This window comes from Phyllostomus discolor, chromosome 2 (genome assembly GCF_004126475.2).
Source record: "Phyllostomus discolor isolate MPI-MPIP mPhyDis1 chromosome 2, mPhyDis1.pri.v3, whole genome shotgun sequence".
Classification (NCBI taxonomy): Eukaryota; Metazoa; Chordata; class Mammalia; order Chiroptera; family Phyllostomidae; genus Phyllostomus; species Phyllostomus discolor.
In genome coordinates this window covers 54,185,206-54,202,746 of record NC_040904.2, presented here as the reverse complement: position 1 = coordinate 54,202,746, position 17,541 = coordinate 54,185,206, and the positions used below count along the sequence as shown (strand labels likewise).

Genomic DNA, 17,541 nt, shown 5'->3' with positions numbered 1-17,541 from the left:
AGATGAGCTTTCCTAGAATATGAAATCAGCGCTCAGGATAACTGACGATTGCTGCCTTTGCAGAAATCCTACCTTGCGCCAAAGGAGCTGTGTCTACTTTAATCCACTCTTTCTAATATTGGTTTTAGATAATGTTTCTGACAAGTTCTGTTTTTCTTTCTGTCAACTGTCAGTAAACAAGTATTGGGCTTTATGTGTAGCACTTAAACACATTACATGAAAATAAAATGAGTTCTTAGAAGGCCAAGAGAAATGTTTCCAGAGACGTTTAGGTCTGAGAATGCAGTTTTAGGAACTTTCAGATGAAAAGTCTGGAATATACACTAAAATCTTTTCCAAATCTACCTATGTTGTAGCTCCTGGACACATTTCCTTTTTGCTTCTAATCTGAAAGTGGGGGAACATTTTTCATGTTGAACTTAAATTGTTTAGTTAATGATCTAAAAATAATTCTAAGGAGCATTTGTCAGCATAGATGTTATTACCCCATGCCTCTGACTGAATTTGACATATCTATTGTGTTCTTGCTGTTTAAACTGATCCCTGGGATTAATCACCTTTTTTTTAACCAGCTAGAAATTGTAGGCATTTAATGGATATCACTACATCAGTCAACTTAACAAGCCTCATTGTCTGAAGTTTAAAATATACTTACTGATCATTCTAATGTTAAACTACAGTTGGCATTCATTCTTATTCCAAGTTTCCAAGTTTGCCCTTCTTGCCTGCCCAAGGAGAGTATTTAGCTGAAGGGTTTTTTTCCAGATTCTAGAAACTCAAGTGTGCCTACTAGGTGACATGCAGAAGGATCTAAACATCGTTATTGTTGACTACAGTGCACCTTAAGCAATCTTGTAGTTTCAGTTTCTACAACAGAATATCCTGTCATCCCAGTAGGAATTGTTCCATGGAGGATCCATGCTGATTAAGATAACCCAGGGGTGTCCCTGGCAGCCTTGCAGGGGTGTCTCTGGCAGCCTTGCAGTTGGAAAGAAGAATGGGAAGTTCACACATGGCTGTGGCATCTGTCACTGGGTAGAGAGCCACAGGAGAATCAGCTAGCCTGCAAAAGCTAAGTACAAGGCCAAAGGAATTCCTTCCTAGACAGAGAACCATTCAGTCACCAGACATGTTACAGGTTGTTAAGTGGATTCAAACCTGAATCGTAATTAATGATTTTGGTTTCTGTTTTGTTTTCAGTTGTTTGAATTTATGAACTTCTTGGCTGAGAACGTCATCTTCTGTTATATGGGCCTAGCGCTGTTCACATTCCAGAATCACATCTTTAATGCTCTTTTTATACTTGGAGCCTTCGTATCCTTTGAAATATGAACATGGGGTGATGAGAGAGAACAAACTACTTACTTTTATTGATTATTCTGTTAAATTATTAAAGTAATCCCTTAGGTTTACTACAGGGTGAAATTTAAAGCAGATAAGTAATTTCTAGTTAGGGGCAGAATTTAAGGCAGATAAGTAATTTCTAGTTAGGGGAGAAAAGCATCCTAAGAAATTCGGAACCTTAATAAATGCTTATGGTTCAGTGCAAGAACTTTGGAAAATACTGAGGGAAATAAAAGGAGAGAATTAAAGGAGAGTGGCTTTTTAAAATATTCAAAACATGTTTAAAATGATGAATCATTTACATAAAAATGTCAACCCATTCTTTATAGAGAAATATAGTAATCTGCATTAGCATGATCAGAAGACAGCCAGGATTATGAAGCGTTAGAAATGTTTTTATTACAAGGTGGTAAAATCTTCTTTCCAATAAGGACTTTGAAAATAGAGTATACAGAGTAAAGACCAAATGAAATTGGCATGATGGATGTGTTTTCAATATCTCAATTATTGTACGCATACAAGTTTATTTTAATAAGATAATCTTTTCCTAAGAACAAAATAACAAAACATCTAGACCTCACTTTGAATGCAGATGACTTTTGTAGCTCTAAACCTGGGGTATAGGCATTCCCACTGGGAATGGATATCTGAACAAAAGGATATCGAGGCCCTAGGGATGTTCCCAAGGACGGTCAGCAGCTGCTGTCCTCCTTGCCACTTGGAAATGGACAAATGCCTCCTCAGATTGCAGGCAGATGCCCTTACAGCCAGGAGAGTTGACCCCTTTGTCAAAGCCCTGTTCTAACCAAGCACCTCCCTGCACTGACCTCCTGTTTTCTCTTCACTGAGCACTCCACCCAACCCTCAAATTTCATCTGAAACTTGGATTTTAGGAGGAAGCTCTTCTTCTGAAATAACTCTACCTGATCTTAGGGCAAACTAAAGTAGGTAGGTTAGTGATATTCAACATTTTTCATTTCACAGCACACATTAATTAATTACTAAAATTCTGCAGCACACCAAAAAGCCTATATGAACATTTTGTGCTGATCTGACAAAAATATAGGTATCATTTTGAATTCTGCATACCAGACAACTATCGTTGTGTTGGCTGTTGTCATTTTTTTTTATTTGACAATCTAAGGGAAAAGAGGTCAGCGTCCCTCACTTAGCAGTCAGGTATTGCATGTTTTAAAATTTCTGGCAGCACATTGGTTGAAAATCACTGAGGTAGACTACCAGGGAAGGAATCCAAGACTATAAAAGGAGAGCAATGACTACCACCAATATTTTCATAAATTGTAACCTTTAAAGTTCATATTTAGTAAAATGCCTCTTAAAGCATTAGTTGTATTATACACTTAGATAGGCAATTCCTCCAAAATTAAATTCACCAAAAAAAAGTAAAATAAAATAAATGAAGCTTGCTAGACACAGGGAGTATAAACTGATGTGAGATGGTAATCAGGAGCCAAAGTGCATTTATCCTTTCTAAAGCAGTGCTTGAGAAGATAATGCCACAGCCTCTGCATGCTCTCTGCCTCCCATTTTGCAGCAGAATTGGACATTAAGTTAGTTATCAGCAAAGGAAATGTGATGAGAAAATGTGCAGTGATTGAAATGGTATTGGGTTAACAATTGTAAGCCAAATATATATTCAAAGAAAAGCAGGGTTCTCTATTATTTATGGAAAGGAATTTGCATTGAAAGATGAATTTTGGAAGCAAGTTGCACATGCATGTATGCATGTTTATCCCTGTTTTCTGGTTCATAATATAGAGAAAGCGAAGAACATAAAATGTAAAGGCCCAGGGCTCACACATTCAGTGCATGTTTTCCTCAATGTGTCGCTGTGCTTATCCACAGCTAGCAATTTTTGTTGCCAGAGCCTGCAACATATATCCCCTCTCCTTCCTCCTGAATCTGGGCCGAAAGCACAAGGTCCCCTGGAACTTCCAGCACATGATGATGTTTTCAGGTATGTGAGCTATATTTGACATCATTGCTACTGTTCTCTCCTTCATTATGTGGAAAACTATGAGGAGGCATACAGACCTTCTGGGGAAGCATAACTCCTATCTGCCTCATTGTACCCAGTACCATGCTGATACTCAATAAGTTCTGAGCAACAGTGGGATTTTTCTCTCTAGAAAAAAAAAAAGGAAAGGAAAGGAAATCTTGTTGAGACAGCTTCAAGATACAGCATCTGCCAGCAATTGGCCAAGAATAGGTATCAGACTTTTTCCTGACCTATTTCAGACCAATTTTTATATTGCAGAATTTGCATGATCATTTTGTAAAGTGTTTACTTGAAGGTAAGTAGTTTGTCTGTAAATGATGCCATCCTTGTTCAATGTTAAGGCTCCTTCTTCCTAGAATCCCTGTCCCTTCCCTATGCCAAGCTCCAGGAACTTCTCATGGTTCATACAAAAGCAAAACATATCTAACTATGCTCAGTTATTAGTTGAGAAAACAGGTATTAATTGCACACTCACCCAGTGGCAAGAGCTGTTCCAGGCACTGGTGGATAAACTGACAAATTCTGCTCTCAAGAAGCTTATGCGCTGCTTGCTCCAACCATACCTGGAGGCTCCCTTTTCCAAAAGAAAATATACCAAATGTATTCACTGACCCTGAACTACTCTGGAGATTGTGGTTTCTTTTTATTCAATCAGTTTTCCTACCATTAGTCTTTCCTGTTTGGAGACCTTTCCCCTTACATGCCTTCTAGGTGCATATGCACCCACGTTACACTCACAGGCAGTTCATTGGAAAACATGCGAGAGTAAAACAAACAATAACTTCTCTCAGAATAGAGCAAATAAAATTTCAGGTATCCAGGAGGATGTGGACAAAGTTTCTGAAACTATCATTGATTGAATATTTGCTTTTTGCTACTCACTATAGATAAATCCTATAAAGTAGATATTAACCCATTTTTTAGATGGAGGAACTGAAGTTCAGGACCTCAAAGAGGTTAAGTAACTTAACCAAGGACAAAAGCATCCCTGAGCTCAGGTCTGTGGGACACCACTTTAAACACAACAAAGTGTTTCAAAAAACCTACATTTTTAGAAGTAGTACTAGGAATAAAAGGCTTGTTTCACTTTTAGTTTTATTCTAACCTGTTCCACACAGTAAAGGGTAGCAGCTCCCAGGTTGAAAATGAGTTATTTAATAACGTACAGGCAAATGGAGATCCAGAGTTAAAAATGACTGCCTTGGCTGGGTTGCTCAGTCAGTTGGAGCATTGCCCCATGCACTGAAAGGTTGCTGGTTCAATCCCCGGTTGGGGTGTGTACACGAGGCAACAGATTGATGTTTCTCTTGTTGATGTTTCTCTCTCTCTCTTCCTCCTTCCTCCTCTCCCCGCTCTCTCTGTCTCCAACCCTTTCTCTCTCTCTCTCCTTCTATCCTTCTCTCTCCCTCTTCCTCTCTTTCTAAAATCAATAAGCATATCTTTAGGTGAGGGGTTTTCTTTAAATTACCTTCTGTAGGCACCTGACAGTGCTTACCTACATTTACAGACATGCTAGAGTACAAGAGGGAATCATAAAGAAGATAAGCTGGACTGAGAGGTGACATTTCACTTAGAGCAACAATGAACTTTGACTTATAATGAACAATGAACAATGACTTATATTACAGGAAATCAAAAGGCAAATATGGTCACTTATAAATAGGAAGTCAGCACTGGGTTGCATTTTTTGAAAAGCATTTCTAGGAATTGGAAAGTACCCTATTTTGTTGCATATAATGCTCTTCCATGTATAATATGCATCCTTATTTTTCCCTCAAAAATTTGGGCAATAAGTGTACATTATACATGGCAAAATACAGTATTTTTCCTTCTTTCCCATCAAAGCATCAGTAAGTAGCTGTGTTCTGGAGAATACTGGCTTATTTTTAAAAGTTGGATATAGTATTTTAAACAATACTTTACAAAGAATATTTTGATGAAAGTAGGGTTTTTAGATAGCTATATTGGGACCTGAAATGTCGGCCCAAATGACTACCTGGCTTGATAGTTTCTCTAGGGTTTGGCACCTATGTTTGTTTTATCACAGAAGTGGGGCACTGCACTAAAAACTGAGGCCAGCAATACAGTGTGTAGAACCAGGGGATGTGAGGAAGCCCAGAATTTGGTGGTATCTTTATGATATTCTAAAGCAGGAGTCAGCAAACTATGGCCTTTGAACCAAATCTAGTCTATGCTGATTTTGTAAGTAAAGTTGAAACAGAGCTGGACCCGTTTTTTAAAACAAGTGTTTGTAATTGTTTTTACACTACAAAGTGAGTGTTGAGTCGTTGCACCAGAAACCACATGGCCCACAAAACCTAAAATATTTACTATCTGGCCCTGTTCTGAAGCATCTCCACCCTCTGGAAAGAAAAGGATAGCCATCCCATTAGTGGGATAGACATTCTTGGTTTAATTTATTGGAATGCCAACCAGCTACTTCTGTCTTAAAAAAAAATCATGCCAGTATTTCAAGACACCTATATGCATATGTCTATAATGTCCAAAGAATGACACCCTTTGTCTTCCACATTGAACATCTGTGTCTTCTGCCATTCACTGAGTCACTTATTGTTAGTGGTTTAGCAGTTTAACCTCAAGGGCCAGTGTCCTCTCAGCCCAAAATGAGCTGCGTTTATACATTTGACTCGTTTGTTGTTTTATACACCTACCTTTCACTTTGAAATGCTTCTGAACAACAAAGAGATTGGGTTACTTCATATTTCTAGTGCTGTTTCTATTACAAGTTAATAATATTGATGATATTTCCTTATATTATGGAAAGAACATTGAATTTTCTACTAAAAACTGTTGCCCTTTTTAGCTTTAAAATGAGAAGATGTTATATGGTTTATGTAATGGAATCAGATGCTCACCTCACAAGTCACTCTACACCTTTCTGAGACCTTTCTCAGAAAGGTGAGCAATGTTTGAGACTCATAGCCAAGGCAAAATAGTAGAGGCAATTGGTCTTTTTTGCAGATTAAGGAGGCAGGAGAGAATATTGGATATCTTGCTGACAATCTCAAGACCAATTAGACATGAAATTGAGACTTGAACCAAAGTTTCTTGGCTTTGAATTAAGAGCCTCTCATCTACTCAACACCACTTTAGATTTACCCTCAAGGTCATGAGAACAAAAGTTAAATCAAAACCATGTCCTTCCTAACCCAGGCCAACCCCAGCATGCCTAACATATTCCTCATGCAAACCTAACCCCCATCTAATTCAAAACAAGCCAAACACATGGGCAACATCCCCTCTAGACATTGATTCTGGTTTTACACTGCACCCGCTGACCCCCACCAGAATGTAGGAAGTATAAGTGAGAGTTCAGCACATGCAGGGCAATGTATTTCCTCAAAGGAGAATGCTCCAGACACAGCTTTGATTTTTGCCATGAACTCTGATATGCTATACCTTATTTAAGACCTAGAGTTTTAAATGTGTTTGCCAGGATATAAAGAATGTAAAAGGTCAACTTAAGGTAACCAAACTAGAGGAGGAGGTAAAGAAGCAGATCAAATAACACACCGTCTATTGTGTTTTGGGTGTGTGAGAACAACCCCTGCTGAAACTAAAAGAAAAAGCCCGACTCTTAAAGAATGTGTGTTTTATGATATAGTCTAATATTCTTAATTATGCTTGGAGTGGTCTTGATTATCCAATTAGAAGGGTGACTTTAGAAGTCCTGTGGTGGAATCTAGATGTCCATGCTTCACTAATAAATTTAGATGGAACCTTCCTGTACATAGCCCCAAACACTTTCACAGTCCTTTGGAAAAGTTAAACAATGACGCTCCATCTGAAATGACAGTGTGAATTTATTTACACACTTATTCATTCACAGTCATCCAGCTATTTGTTCGGCAGACCTTCATTGACACCACGTCTTGGGTAGGCATTTGGTGAACAAAGACAAAGACGTGGGCCTTTGCCTCAATAGGCTTGTGCCTAACAGAGAGAACTTAGCTCCATGCTCCATTCCTAGGATGGTGCACCACAGGTGGTTCAAAGGCCAATCAGAGAAGACCCGGAACTTTCTGTCTTAGTTAATTAGTCCTACCATTTGATAATCCCTTTTCCATTGTCTTTGCCCTCATCAAATGTGCATCCTTTGGCACTGGGCGGAAGAGCTGGCCATTCTTTCCCAGCAGAAGATTCATTTGTAAAGTTAACAAAGCTTAAGTTTCAGCCTCCCTTGTTTAAGCAGGCTTCTTCCAGGACCCTGGGAGGACCTCGGGGCCCTAGCAGTGTGTACTGTGGTATAGAGAGTTTTTGTAAAAGATATTTTTTGTATTGTTTTTCTTTAATAATGCTCCCCAAATGTGTAAGTTTCTTAGGCCCCACAAAATCTGAATCAGACCAGTCTCCAAATCTGGATAAGCCTGAAGATGAAAGTTACAAAGGAATCCAACCGCTTGTTACTCACCTCCTGGCAGTGAGTGGGGCCTTCAGTAGCACTGAAACAAGGGCCTGGAGCTCTGTGGATGGCTCTGGGGCAGCAATGTTTTTGAGTAAAGCTCACATGGTTCATGATGTTCCCACTGCTAACCACTATCAGCCTCTACCCCCGCCTCTACCTTTTTCCTCTAGAGTAAATTAAACTGAGTGGAGCAACTGTCAGGGCCCAGATTGAATTTCTCACTTAGCCAAGACCCTACCTAATTCATGTTGTAATCTGCACCCACACAAAGCTTGGAAACTGAAAATGAGCAACAGTGTCAAGGTCAGGAGTAGTTGTCTCTGTCTTTTCTGTCTTGAGAAGCTGTTAATGCAAATTCTGTTTTTGGTAGCTAGGTTGCAGTCAAAGTCAACTGGGGAATATTACCCTGAAACATTTTTAAGAGTTTCTTTAGAATCAAGGCCAGGAGTTTGAAACTGCTCTGCTGTGTCATGTGACACCAACACGAAAGAATTAAGAGGATGCTGAGCTCTCCTTGAAACTGTTTCCATTGCTCCTAGGCACAGCCCTAGCTAACGCCAGGAGTGTACTGCCTTGCCCCAGCTCTCAGCTCCTTTGAAACCAAAGAGGCAGAGCTATGTGGTTTAAATTAAAGGAGGATGAGCTTCACACATATTAGCTTTCCTATTGATGTGGTGCCTAGTACAAAGATTAAGCCTCTTGTTTTAATTCAAATCCATGTGCTACAATTTTAATTTAATTTAAAGCTAAATAAGAACCAGGAGTTGCTGAAAGGAAGGGAAATGTCAAGCCCAATTGAGCCCTGGCAGCCTTCCTGAAACCTCTGTGACTTGGACACTGTGGCCTATGGGGCTACAGAACCTCTGCCCAGAGCTGCTGTGCTGACCTGGGCACAAGGGAGGCACAGAAGCATTCAGGCAGGTGGGAGGGTCCTGGAAGTGTGTCAGAGAACATGCTCTTCCAATGGGTCCATTTCTATTGCACTTTGAAGAGACATTAAAACCCTAATGTGTCCTATCATATAAAGTAGGAAGGGTTTTAATAAGGGAAATGTGACTGCAATGGTCAAGAGTAATATAAAACCTCATCTATGAGCTCACACAGCACCAGGTCCCAAGACTTTGCTGCTCACATTGTCTGTTGGCCATTTGCTCATCCCCCAGTGCACATTGACAAAGAGCTGCCAGCACCAACAGATTAGGCAAAAGATATGGAAGAGAAACTGTAAATTAAGAAAAATTTTTCATTATCAATCATTTTCCCCCTCAGTGGTGAAAGACCACCATTATTATTCAATTGGGGGACACCAGTGTACTACAGAAGGACAGCTTAAGACAACTGTCAGTGCATAGAGACTTTCTCAGTGTCTTTTTGGTTAGCCACGGTCATAGCCAAGTGGAGACTGTGACCCATAGTGGCTATACCCAGCTCATTATCAATTCAATGAAGAGGAAAGGATGCACAGAATTCATGGAGCTGAAGAGTCAATGCTATTGTTTCCACAGTGCCTAGGCAGTCTCAGAGTCTATGTCTGACTCCTCGAGCTAATGGAACTTTAGTAAGCCAGCAAGACTGTCTCACAGCAATTACCAGCCACCACTTAAAAGGGACACTTTCATGTGTTCTCTTGATACCCTAAAGTGTGGTCCAGCATCTTTGGCATCCCTAGGGAGCTTCTTAGAAATACTGAATCCAAACCTGCCTTTTAATGAGCTCCCGAGCTAATTCACGTGCATGTGAAAGTTTGAGAAACACATCCCAGAACATAATCACAGTTTGTGGCTTCTGTTCTGAGCTTCTCTCTTCAATTCATTTCTTATGCCTCACTCCTGGATGCCAGTCTTTGCCTCTTATTCTTACATTTGCCATCTGATAAACATAGAAATGTTTAGCCAGTTTTTAAAATTTCTTCCAGTTCCTTAAGCATGCTGAGTTCTTTCCTCCTATTCACTTAGGTTCTCCCTCTGCCCATAACCCTTTCCGTACCACCCATCTTCACTCTTTCATTTAGCTAATTCCTTTCATTCTTTAGATTCAGCTTAAACATCACTTCCTATAGAAAGTCTTGGTAAGTCCTCAAGTCTGGACCGGTTCCCTCTCATCTGTTTCTATAGACCCAATACTTCTCCCCTCCTAGCACCTACTACATTCTACCATGATTTTTGGTTTGTCTGCCTATATACCCCTCTAGACTGGGACCTTTGTGAGGCCATTGCTTATTCATTTGGTTCACTCTTCACCTCAACAGCCAGCACACTATAATTTTCAAAACACAAAAGATTTTGTTTGTTGACTTTTGTCCTTAAAATTATTTATTGCTGAGCTGTGGAACCAGGCAAGCCTCATCTGAGAGCTGCTGCCAATTCTGGACCTGAGAGTTCCCAGGGCTAATAGAGCAAGAATGGTCAAGAACAAGTAGCTTTCCACAAACACCTGGTTGGTGAATAGGCAAATGAATGAACAAACTACAACATTGTCTACCCAACTAAAATTGCACATTTCACTAAAATGTCACTGAAGCAATAATAATTTTAAGAACAGATTATCAACAAATAAAACCTTTTGTTTTTAAAATGAAAGAAATCATATGTTCTCCGTGCTCACTTCTGGCTAAAAACCCCTTCCCTGAGTGTTGATAATAGTAAGCATTGTTAACACATTTTCAAGCATTGTGTTAAGATCCCAGAATATATTTTTAAATCTTTGCTTGCTTTGTATTGAGACAATGTGTTTGTTTTCCAGTTAAAAACCTGAGATCTTACTTAAAACACAGGAACTTTTACATGAGCCAGGTGATTTGAATCAGGCTAGATCTAACTTCAGCTTAAGAAAAAGGTATTTTTATATGTATATACAAGAGTGATCTGAGATTCTGGGCCATCTAAGCAACTGAACTCTTTCTTCGCTTTTGTCTTCTCTTGCTCATGCTTGCAGAGAGAGGCAGCCTGGAGGACTACCCCATCCTGTATTCCGCACTGGATTCTCCTCTGCAGCCCCTCCCCCAGAGTCTAGTGTCTCCTGCCCTTGTGTGCTATATGCCCTTCCTGTTCTGGACATAGCCCATGTAATTAATTAGGCCACTATCTCTTCCCAAGTAGTACAAGGCCACTAACCAGTTAATTGGCACATGCCCAGAATTTTTTTGTCATTACAGATGAACTTCCACCAAGCCCCCGTCACTCTCACGTGGCACCCACTGTGGCTTAGGGCAGGCATTAATGAGCAAACTGGCCAAATGGAGGTGTTCTGAGGTCTTCACATGGAACAGTGCTACCCAGCCAATGCTGGAAATGAGCCATGAAAACGTTTTAAATGGTGTGTCAAGCAGTCCTAGAAAAAGTCATCTTGACTGATGAATCACCAAAGGCAGCATTGCTGTGACAAAGTAGACAAGCATAGTTGGCCCATAGGAATTGCATATCGCATTCAGCCCTTACAGTTTCAAATACTAAGTTTATGTGATTGTGATAAATTCAGAACATCCAAGAACTAGCAGAGAACTGTGGCCAGCCCCATAGAGTTGCTTTGTCCTATTATTAGGTCAAAACATTATCATTCTTCACTTAGCTCCAAAATAAATTTACAATGAAAATTATTAGCACTTGCATTTTTAAGCAGCAAATTAAATTCTTCTATTTGGCAGACACAATATTTTCTAAGTAGAAACTACTGTTTTGGTCAGTGCAGTGGGCTCAGGCTTTGAAGCAGGCCCAGCCACAGGGAGTTAAAAAGCAAGGATAATAATACTTACCTTAGATGGTCAGCATTGGAAACCAGATTAGAAAATACCAGTTCTGTCCAAAAGATATCCAGCCATGGAATATGAAAAATAGAGATGTTTTTGAAGAAGGTACAAAAAACATTGTACATAGGACAATGACACTTCAGTCCCCTTCAAAGTAGGCACCTTGGGACCTCACACAGTTCTCTCAATCACCATCGGCTGCCCCATGGTATTTTTCTGAATCTCATTGACAGCCTTAAATCTCTTCCCTTTCAAAGGTGATTTTAGTTTTGGGAAAAGCCGGAAGATGCAAGGTGCCAAATCTGAGCTATAAGTGGCTAAATCACCTGGGTGATTTGATATTTCACCAAAAAGCTCTACACAAGATGTGATGCATGAGCAGGCACATTGTTGTGATGAAGCTGCCAGTCACCAGTTGCCCAGAGCTATAGCCTTTTGAATCATCTGAATAGCTTCCACAGAGGAATGTTCAAACTTAACACAAAGTTTGATACAGTTTTGTTGCTCTTCTCACTCAGTCATTTTGAATGTGACAGCCACACAGTACACATGCTCACTCAACAGTGTCTACCACCCCCACTGACTAGTACAGTGAAGTCTTCATTGTTCATGCATGTGTATTCTAGTTCACTCTCCTTGGCTGCCACGTTACATCGATGTCACACAAACTGTTCTCATTTTATTAACAGTGGCTAGACTTTTTCCAGCTGGACCTCATATATACAAAATGCCTGGCACAGGGCCTGCCTCCTAAGAAACACTGAACAAATATGAGTTTCCATCACTTTCTTTAACCATCACAAATGAGATAGTCATTAGTGCTTCACAGAGACATGATTCATACAAACTCACAAACGCTCTTGGGGAAACGTCCTATCATAGACTGAGGTTTTCATTCCAAAGAAGGTTTGACTATTAAATTGTCAAATCACTGCTGATGTGCTAGTGATGTACCTGTGGAAGATGAGACCCATGGCTCTCCCTTCCTTCCCTTAAAGGACAGTTGTTGATAGTCTACCTGTAGTTCCAGCAGTGACTTAATCATGACACTAACACATGAATCAAAATGTGGTAACTCAAAATACCAGTTTTTTTGAGGAGGATATATTGTAGCCTGCTCTGGAACAAATTGGCATGTGCAAAATGTCACTATCTACTTAGACATTTATTGAGTGTAAGGAAGTGGCAAGATCTTGTACACCTTGCCATCCCACATGGTAAGAGACTAGAACCAATGAGTGCTCACCAATCCTTGAATTCAAAAGCCTGTCACCTCTCCCTATGTTTCAAAGATAAGGTCCTCTAAGGATACAGGAAAATAAATGATTTTATCATTTAATTCAGGAACTTCCTGTGTACATTTTGGTTTTTCAGGATGTTCACAGCATCACAATTATCTGATTGATGTTTTGAACCAAATTAACTTGTCTGCTCATTGAGGCAAACAAATGGACTGAATGATTTTTTTCATTTTCTGCCTGTATTTGCTTACTAATTGCTTGTTTTGGCATTATGCAGACATAACTGTAGAAAACTATCTACACCTGCAAACCAAGTTGAAAGAAATTAGTCTGTTTATGCCAGGTACAAACCCCTCTAACCCTGCCCTGTGGCTAGAGTTCAAAAATAAGTCAGTAAGATTGACTCAAGTAAGTGATAAGCACAAATGAGCAAAAAGCAGTTTTACATTTAAAAATGCCTTGTACTAAATTTCCACAGTATCACTAAGTAACTTAGAAATTTTTGGCATTAACTCTGATATATTGGGGAGGTTCAAGTGCTGTTAATTTGTGCAAACAAGTCCTTCACAGACAGATTCCACCACCCAAACTCACAATGACCCTCCCTGGAAGCGTCTTCCCAAAGCACCAAGAACTTCTAGAGGCGCTGGTTCTGCATGAGTACAGAAGGAGATACTAGGATAGGTGTCCTGTCTGTGAATGACAGCCTTCCCTTCCCTTTCTAGGATCCTTGGTCCCATTCACCACCCACTTCCTCAGTGCCTAAAAAATGTCACCAGACTTTCCTGGACCTGTTTTAATGTCTACAAATAAACATAAAAGCATGCATGTTAACAAGTGTTTTAACACATGTCCAAGGATCCTGTGCTATCCTTCACCAGATTTCTGCTTTCCAATTGTTTTTAATTATTTTCTTCCTGGCAGGAAGTTCATCTTGGTTGTGTGAGGAAATGGGAGTTTTGACTAGAGAGTGAAACACCTACCATTTTAGATTAAGGGCCTGGGCTGGGGGTAGGTTGAGGGGCAACGTAATATCAGTGATATGGGGGAAAGGGAGAGAGGGGGTGAAAACAAAAGGGAGAGACAGAAGGGGAGAGAGTTGTGGCTGGGGAGCAAAAGGCAAAACATCTGTGTCAGCCCTACCTGGGTGTCTCAGTTGGTTGCAGCATTATCCCATACACAGAAAGGTTGCAGGTTTTATTCTCAGTCAGGGCACGTATCTAGGATGTGGGTTTTATCCCCAGTCAAGGCATGTACAAATCAATATTTCTCACATTAATGTTTCTGTCTCTCTCGCTCTTGCTCTCTCTTCCCTTCTACTCTCTCTAAAATCAATAAAAACATATCTTTGGATGAGGATTTTAAAAACAAAACATCTATTTCAAAATGTTTCCTCAGCTTGATCTTCTCCTTAAAAGGAGAAGAAAATTTTCTTTTTTGCATCTTTCCTAAAAACTCAAATCCTTAAGATAACCATGACTCTTCTATCTCTGTTATGAGTTACATATTCAATAGCAGGGATAAAACCCAAGTTTAATAACTAGTCATACCATTTACTATGTAACCCTTGACAACTCCATGTGTTCCAACTCCATTTTCTATCTTTTAAAAAATACCCTGTAATTCTACAGGGACATGTAAGGAGAGAAATGTAGAGAGTCTCAGGCTAGGCTAAACTGCTGGAACACGCAAACTCCCAGTAGTCAGTGGTTGAGCCATGGTAGTAAATGCTCAAAGGCCAGGGATGATATCAATGTGGGAGTGAGAGGAAAAATGCCAAATCCCCAGATAGTGCTTCAGATATCATCAGGCTCCTTCCATTTTGTAGCATCATAATTCCCTAACCCAAGGATTCTAAGAGTGCTATCCCTGGACCAAAAGTCTTACTAGAAATGTCAGCTCTCAGTTCTTGACTTTGGCAAAGAAAGAATTCAGAGCCAAGAACTCTAGCACAAGGGAAAGTTTAGTTAGCATGCAAAGAGAAGCTATACTTGAAGAGAAGATTCTAGCATGCTGCTCAGGGAGTTGCCCCGGCTTTTTAGAAAGAAAGTCACAGAGGCAAAAGTAAGTCAGCTGGGCTACATGGACTCAAGACACAAGTTACTGGGGCAAAATAAGGGCCCTTGGGGACAGCTTAGCCCAGGACAAGCTACTGCCCCCCGCTGCTCCCCTGGTTGCAAGTCTCACAGGGACCCTTAGAGCTTAGGAGAAAGAAAGATACACACCTGAAGAAAGACGTTGTGGGCATGCCCTAGAGAGACAGTATGCCTTGAGACCTTTGTCACAAGGGATTTTATCTGTTTTTCTAAAAGCAGAAATTTTAGGGGAGGTCTGGGGGAAGGATCTCAACAGAATATTCATCAGCTTTCCAGGCAGGTACTTTGTATGTTGATGCACCAAAATGAACCTATAGATCATTCTCTGGTCAGTTTCACCTTCAAAGAATGTCACCCAGGAGGGACCAGGACCAAGGCATGTCTGCCCCAGCATGATCTGGAATGTGTATAAATTCCTTAGCAGTTTGTTCAGCTCTCTGTCTCAGTTTCCCTATTCCACCTTGCCAAATAAGTTTTCTAGCTTTTTGCTATCCTGCCCCAAGAGTATCAGCACCACCTGGGAACTTGCTAGAAATGCGAATTTTCAGGCCTCACCCAAACCCACTCAGTCAGACACTGGGAGGTGGATTCTAGCAATCAGAGGTTTAACAAGTCCTCCTGGTGATTCTGATGTAGTGAAAGTGTGAGAACCACTGCTATAGGGACTCATTGTTATGGTGGAATGAGAAAGAGAAACTGGGGCAGAAACAGCTGCTTTTGACCCAATAATAACATGCATCACTTACTGGTAAGAATCAGCTGCCGTCTTCTCCAGGCAGGCTTCCCAGTGCGCCTCCTCTTTCTTACGCCAGACCTCGTGGCACACTCTTACTCCAAACCATGTGGCTCTCCCCTTACATACCAGACCTCGTGGCAGACCCCCTTGTCTTTCAGCCTGCCCTCATTTAAAGGCTCAGCCCAGAACTCCCTGCATGACCTCATATCCAGGTACTTCTCTGATGCATGAGCATCCACCATTTTTGCCAGTTCCCCAGTATCTTTTACCTTATTTCAGCTGCCATCTTTAGTCAGGGCAAGAGTTGCCAGTGACACAGGGGCATGGGGTAGGCATCTGCCTCCTCTGGCTGTGTCAGGAGTCACTGTATGCTCTTAAAGTTACATACACCTTTCACTCTGGGCAGCAGCCCTCTTCCCTTGGCATGGCTATCAACTTGCTATTGTTATCCAAATTATCTTAAACACCTTGTCATCCACTTCCCCTTCCTCCAGTCAAAGGTTGTGGGGGATACACTCTGTTGTTTTCCGGGGACCCCCACCACTCTGCACATCATTCAGCTTAACAGAGAGATCAGTGGCTCAGCTGAGCTCTGAAGATCAGTTGAAATTAGGTGAAGTGTAGGTGAGGGTTATAGAAGAAAGAACTAGAGAAAATTTGGGTAAAAGAAAATAATTCAGGTATAGAAAATCATGTATGCAAAGACCTCTTTTATATTTTTGATTATTTATGATAATACAGTTGTCCCACTTTTTCCCCTTTCACCTCCCTCTACCAAGCCCACTTCCCACTTGCATAATTAGTTCCCTTATTGTTGTCCATGTCCAATGTTCTTTGACTAATCCTTTTACCTTCTTTCAATCAGTCCACTCCTCCTCCTCCCTATTTACAGCTCTCAGTCTTCTCCATGAATCATAGTGTAAAGACCTCTTTAACTCACCAATGATTTCAGTACCTTAAACTCTACACATTTGTCGACAATAGTCATGATTTGGCCCCTCAAGAAGTGTAGCAACTTTATCTTTTTCTTCGTTAGACTAAATACACAAAGCAGACTCTACACCTCTAATGCACCTTACCAAAATCTATCAGTGAAGAGAGTCATATTTGTAGGCCCATGAGTCCAAAATAGAGGTCATTATTCCCCAATTCTCATCCCCACCTCCCCCCACACCATTTTGTCTACTGAACAGCACATAGTGAGTGTTCAATAACTAGTTTTTAACTATTGCTTTGCACCTTCAATAAAAATCAATTATATTGCTTTGATTTAAATGTAACTGAATCTGGCATTCACCATTCAGAACACATTTGCAAATGTGTAGCAGATTGTTTCACTTTTGCTCTTTAAAGATAAACAGGAAAATGCAGCAGGGGTTCTTGCTAGAAAGCTTCATTGGTTCATATACTTTGATACTCTTCTATTGTTATGAGTAGAACATCAACATAATTTACATAAGGATTCCTTAGAGGCCAATTTTAAATGAAGCCACATTTAACTGCAGGTAATTCTTTTATTCCCCCAAGGTGATGCTAATTTTCCAACTAACTATGTAAAATATGTCAAATCTCTGAAAAGTAAACCCATCTAAAATGAAATGCAATAGTTTATCAACTCCCAAAAGTAAAGAAAACAAGGAGAAAAAGAAAGGTAAAATCAAAGGGCCAAAGTACCCATAAAATGAATCAAAACACAAGTCTGACAATGAGTTCTGGATTTCCTGGTATTCTAAACAAAATGCTGTGGGGTCTTTGGAAACAGTGATTTGCTAAAAGAAACCAAGCAAATGGTAATTTTTCATTTGTGGTATTTCTCTGGTTGCCTAAGTAACTTATTTTAGTCCTAAAGCCCTCTGGTAAGAACATAGGCTTAAGTGGGCACAAAACCTCTTCATAGCTGGTAATCAAAACATACTGCTATAGACAGACTTTT

General features: G+C 40.3%; 1 protein-coding gene across 2 annotated transcripts in view; it reads left to right on the top strand.

Annotated features, from left to right (window-relative positions):
- The window catches only part of SLC9A9 (solute carrier family 9 member A9), a 540,019-nt gene that overhangs the window by 328,274 nt on the left and 194,204 nt on the right, over nt 1-17,541 (top strand). For both annotated transcript variants that reach the window (XM_028505205.2, XM_036017879.1), the window contains 2 exons: nt 1,201-1,314; nt 3,211-3,322. In XM_028505205.2, the coding sequence (XP_028361006.1) occupies nt 1,201-1,314; nt 3,211-3,322 (226 nt within the window). The remainder of the gene's footprint in view (nt 1-1,200; nt 1,315-3,210; nt 3,323-17,541) is intronic.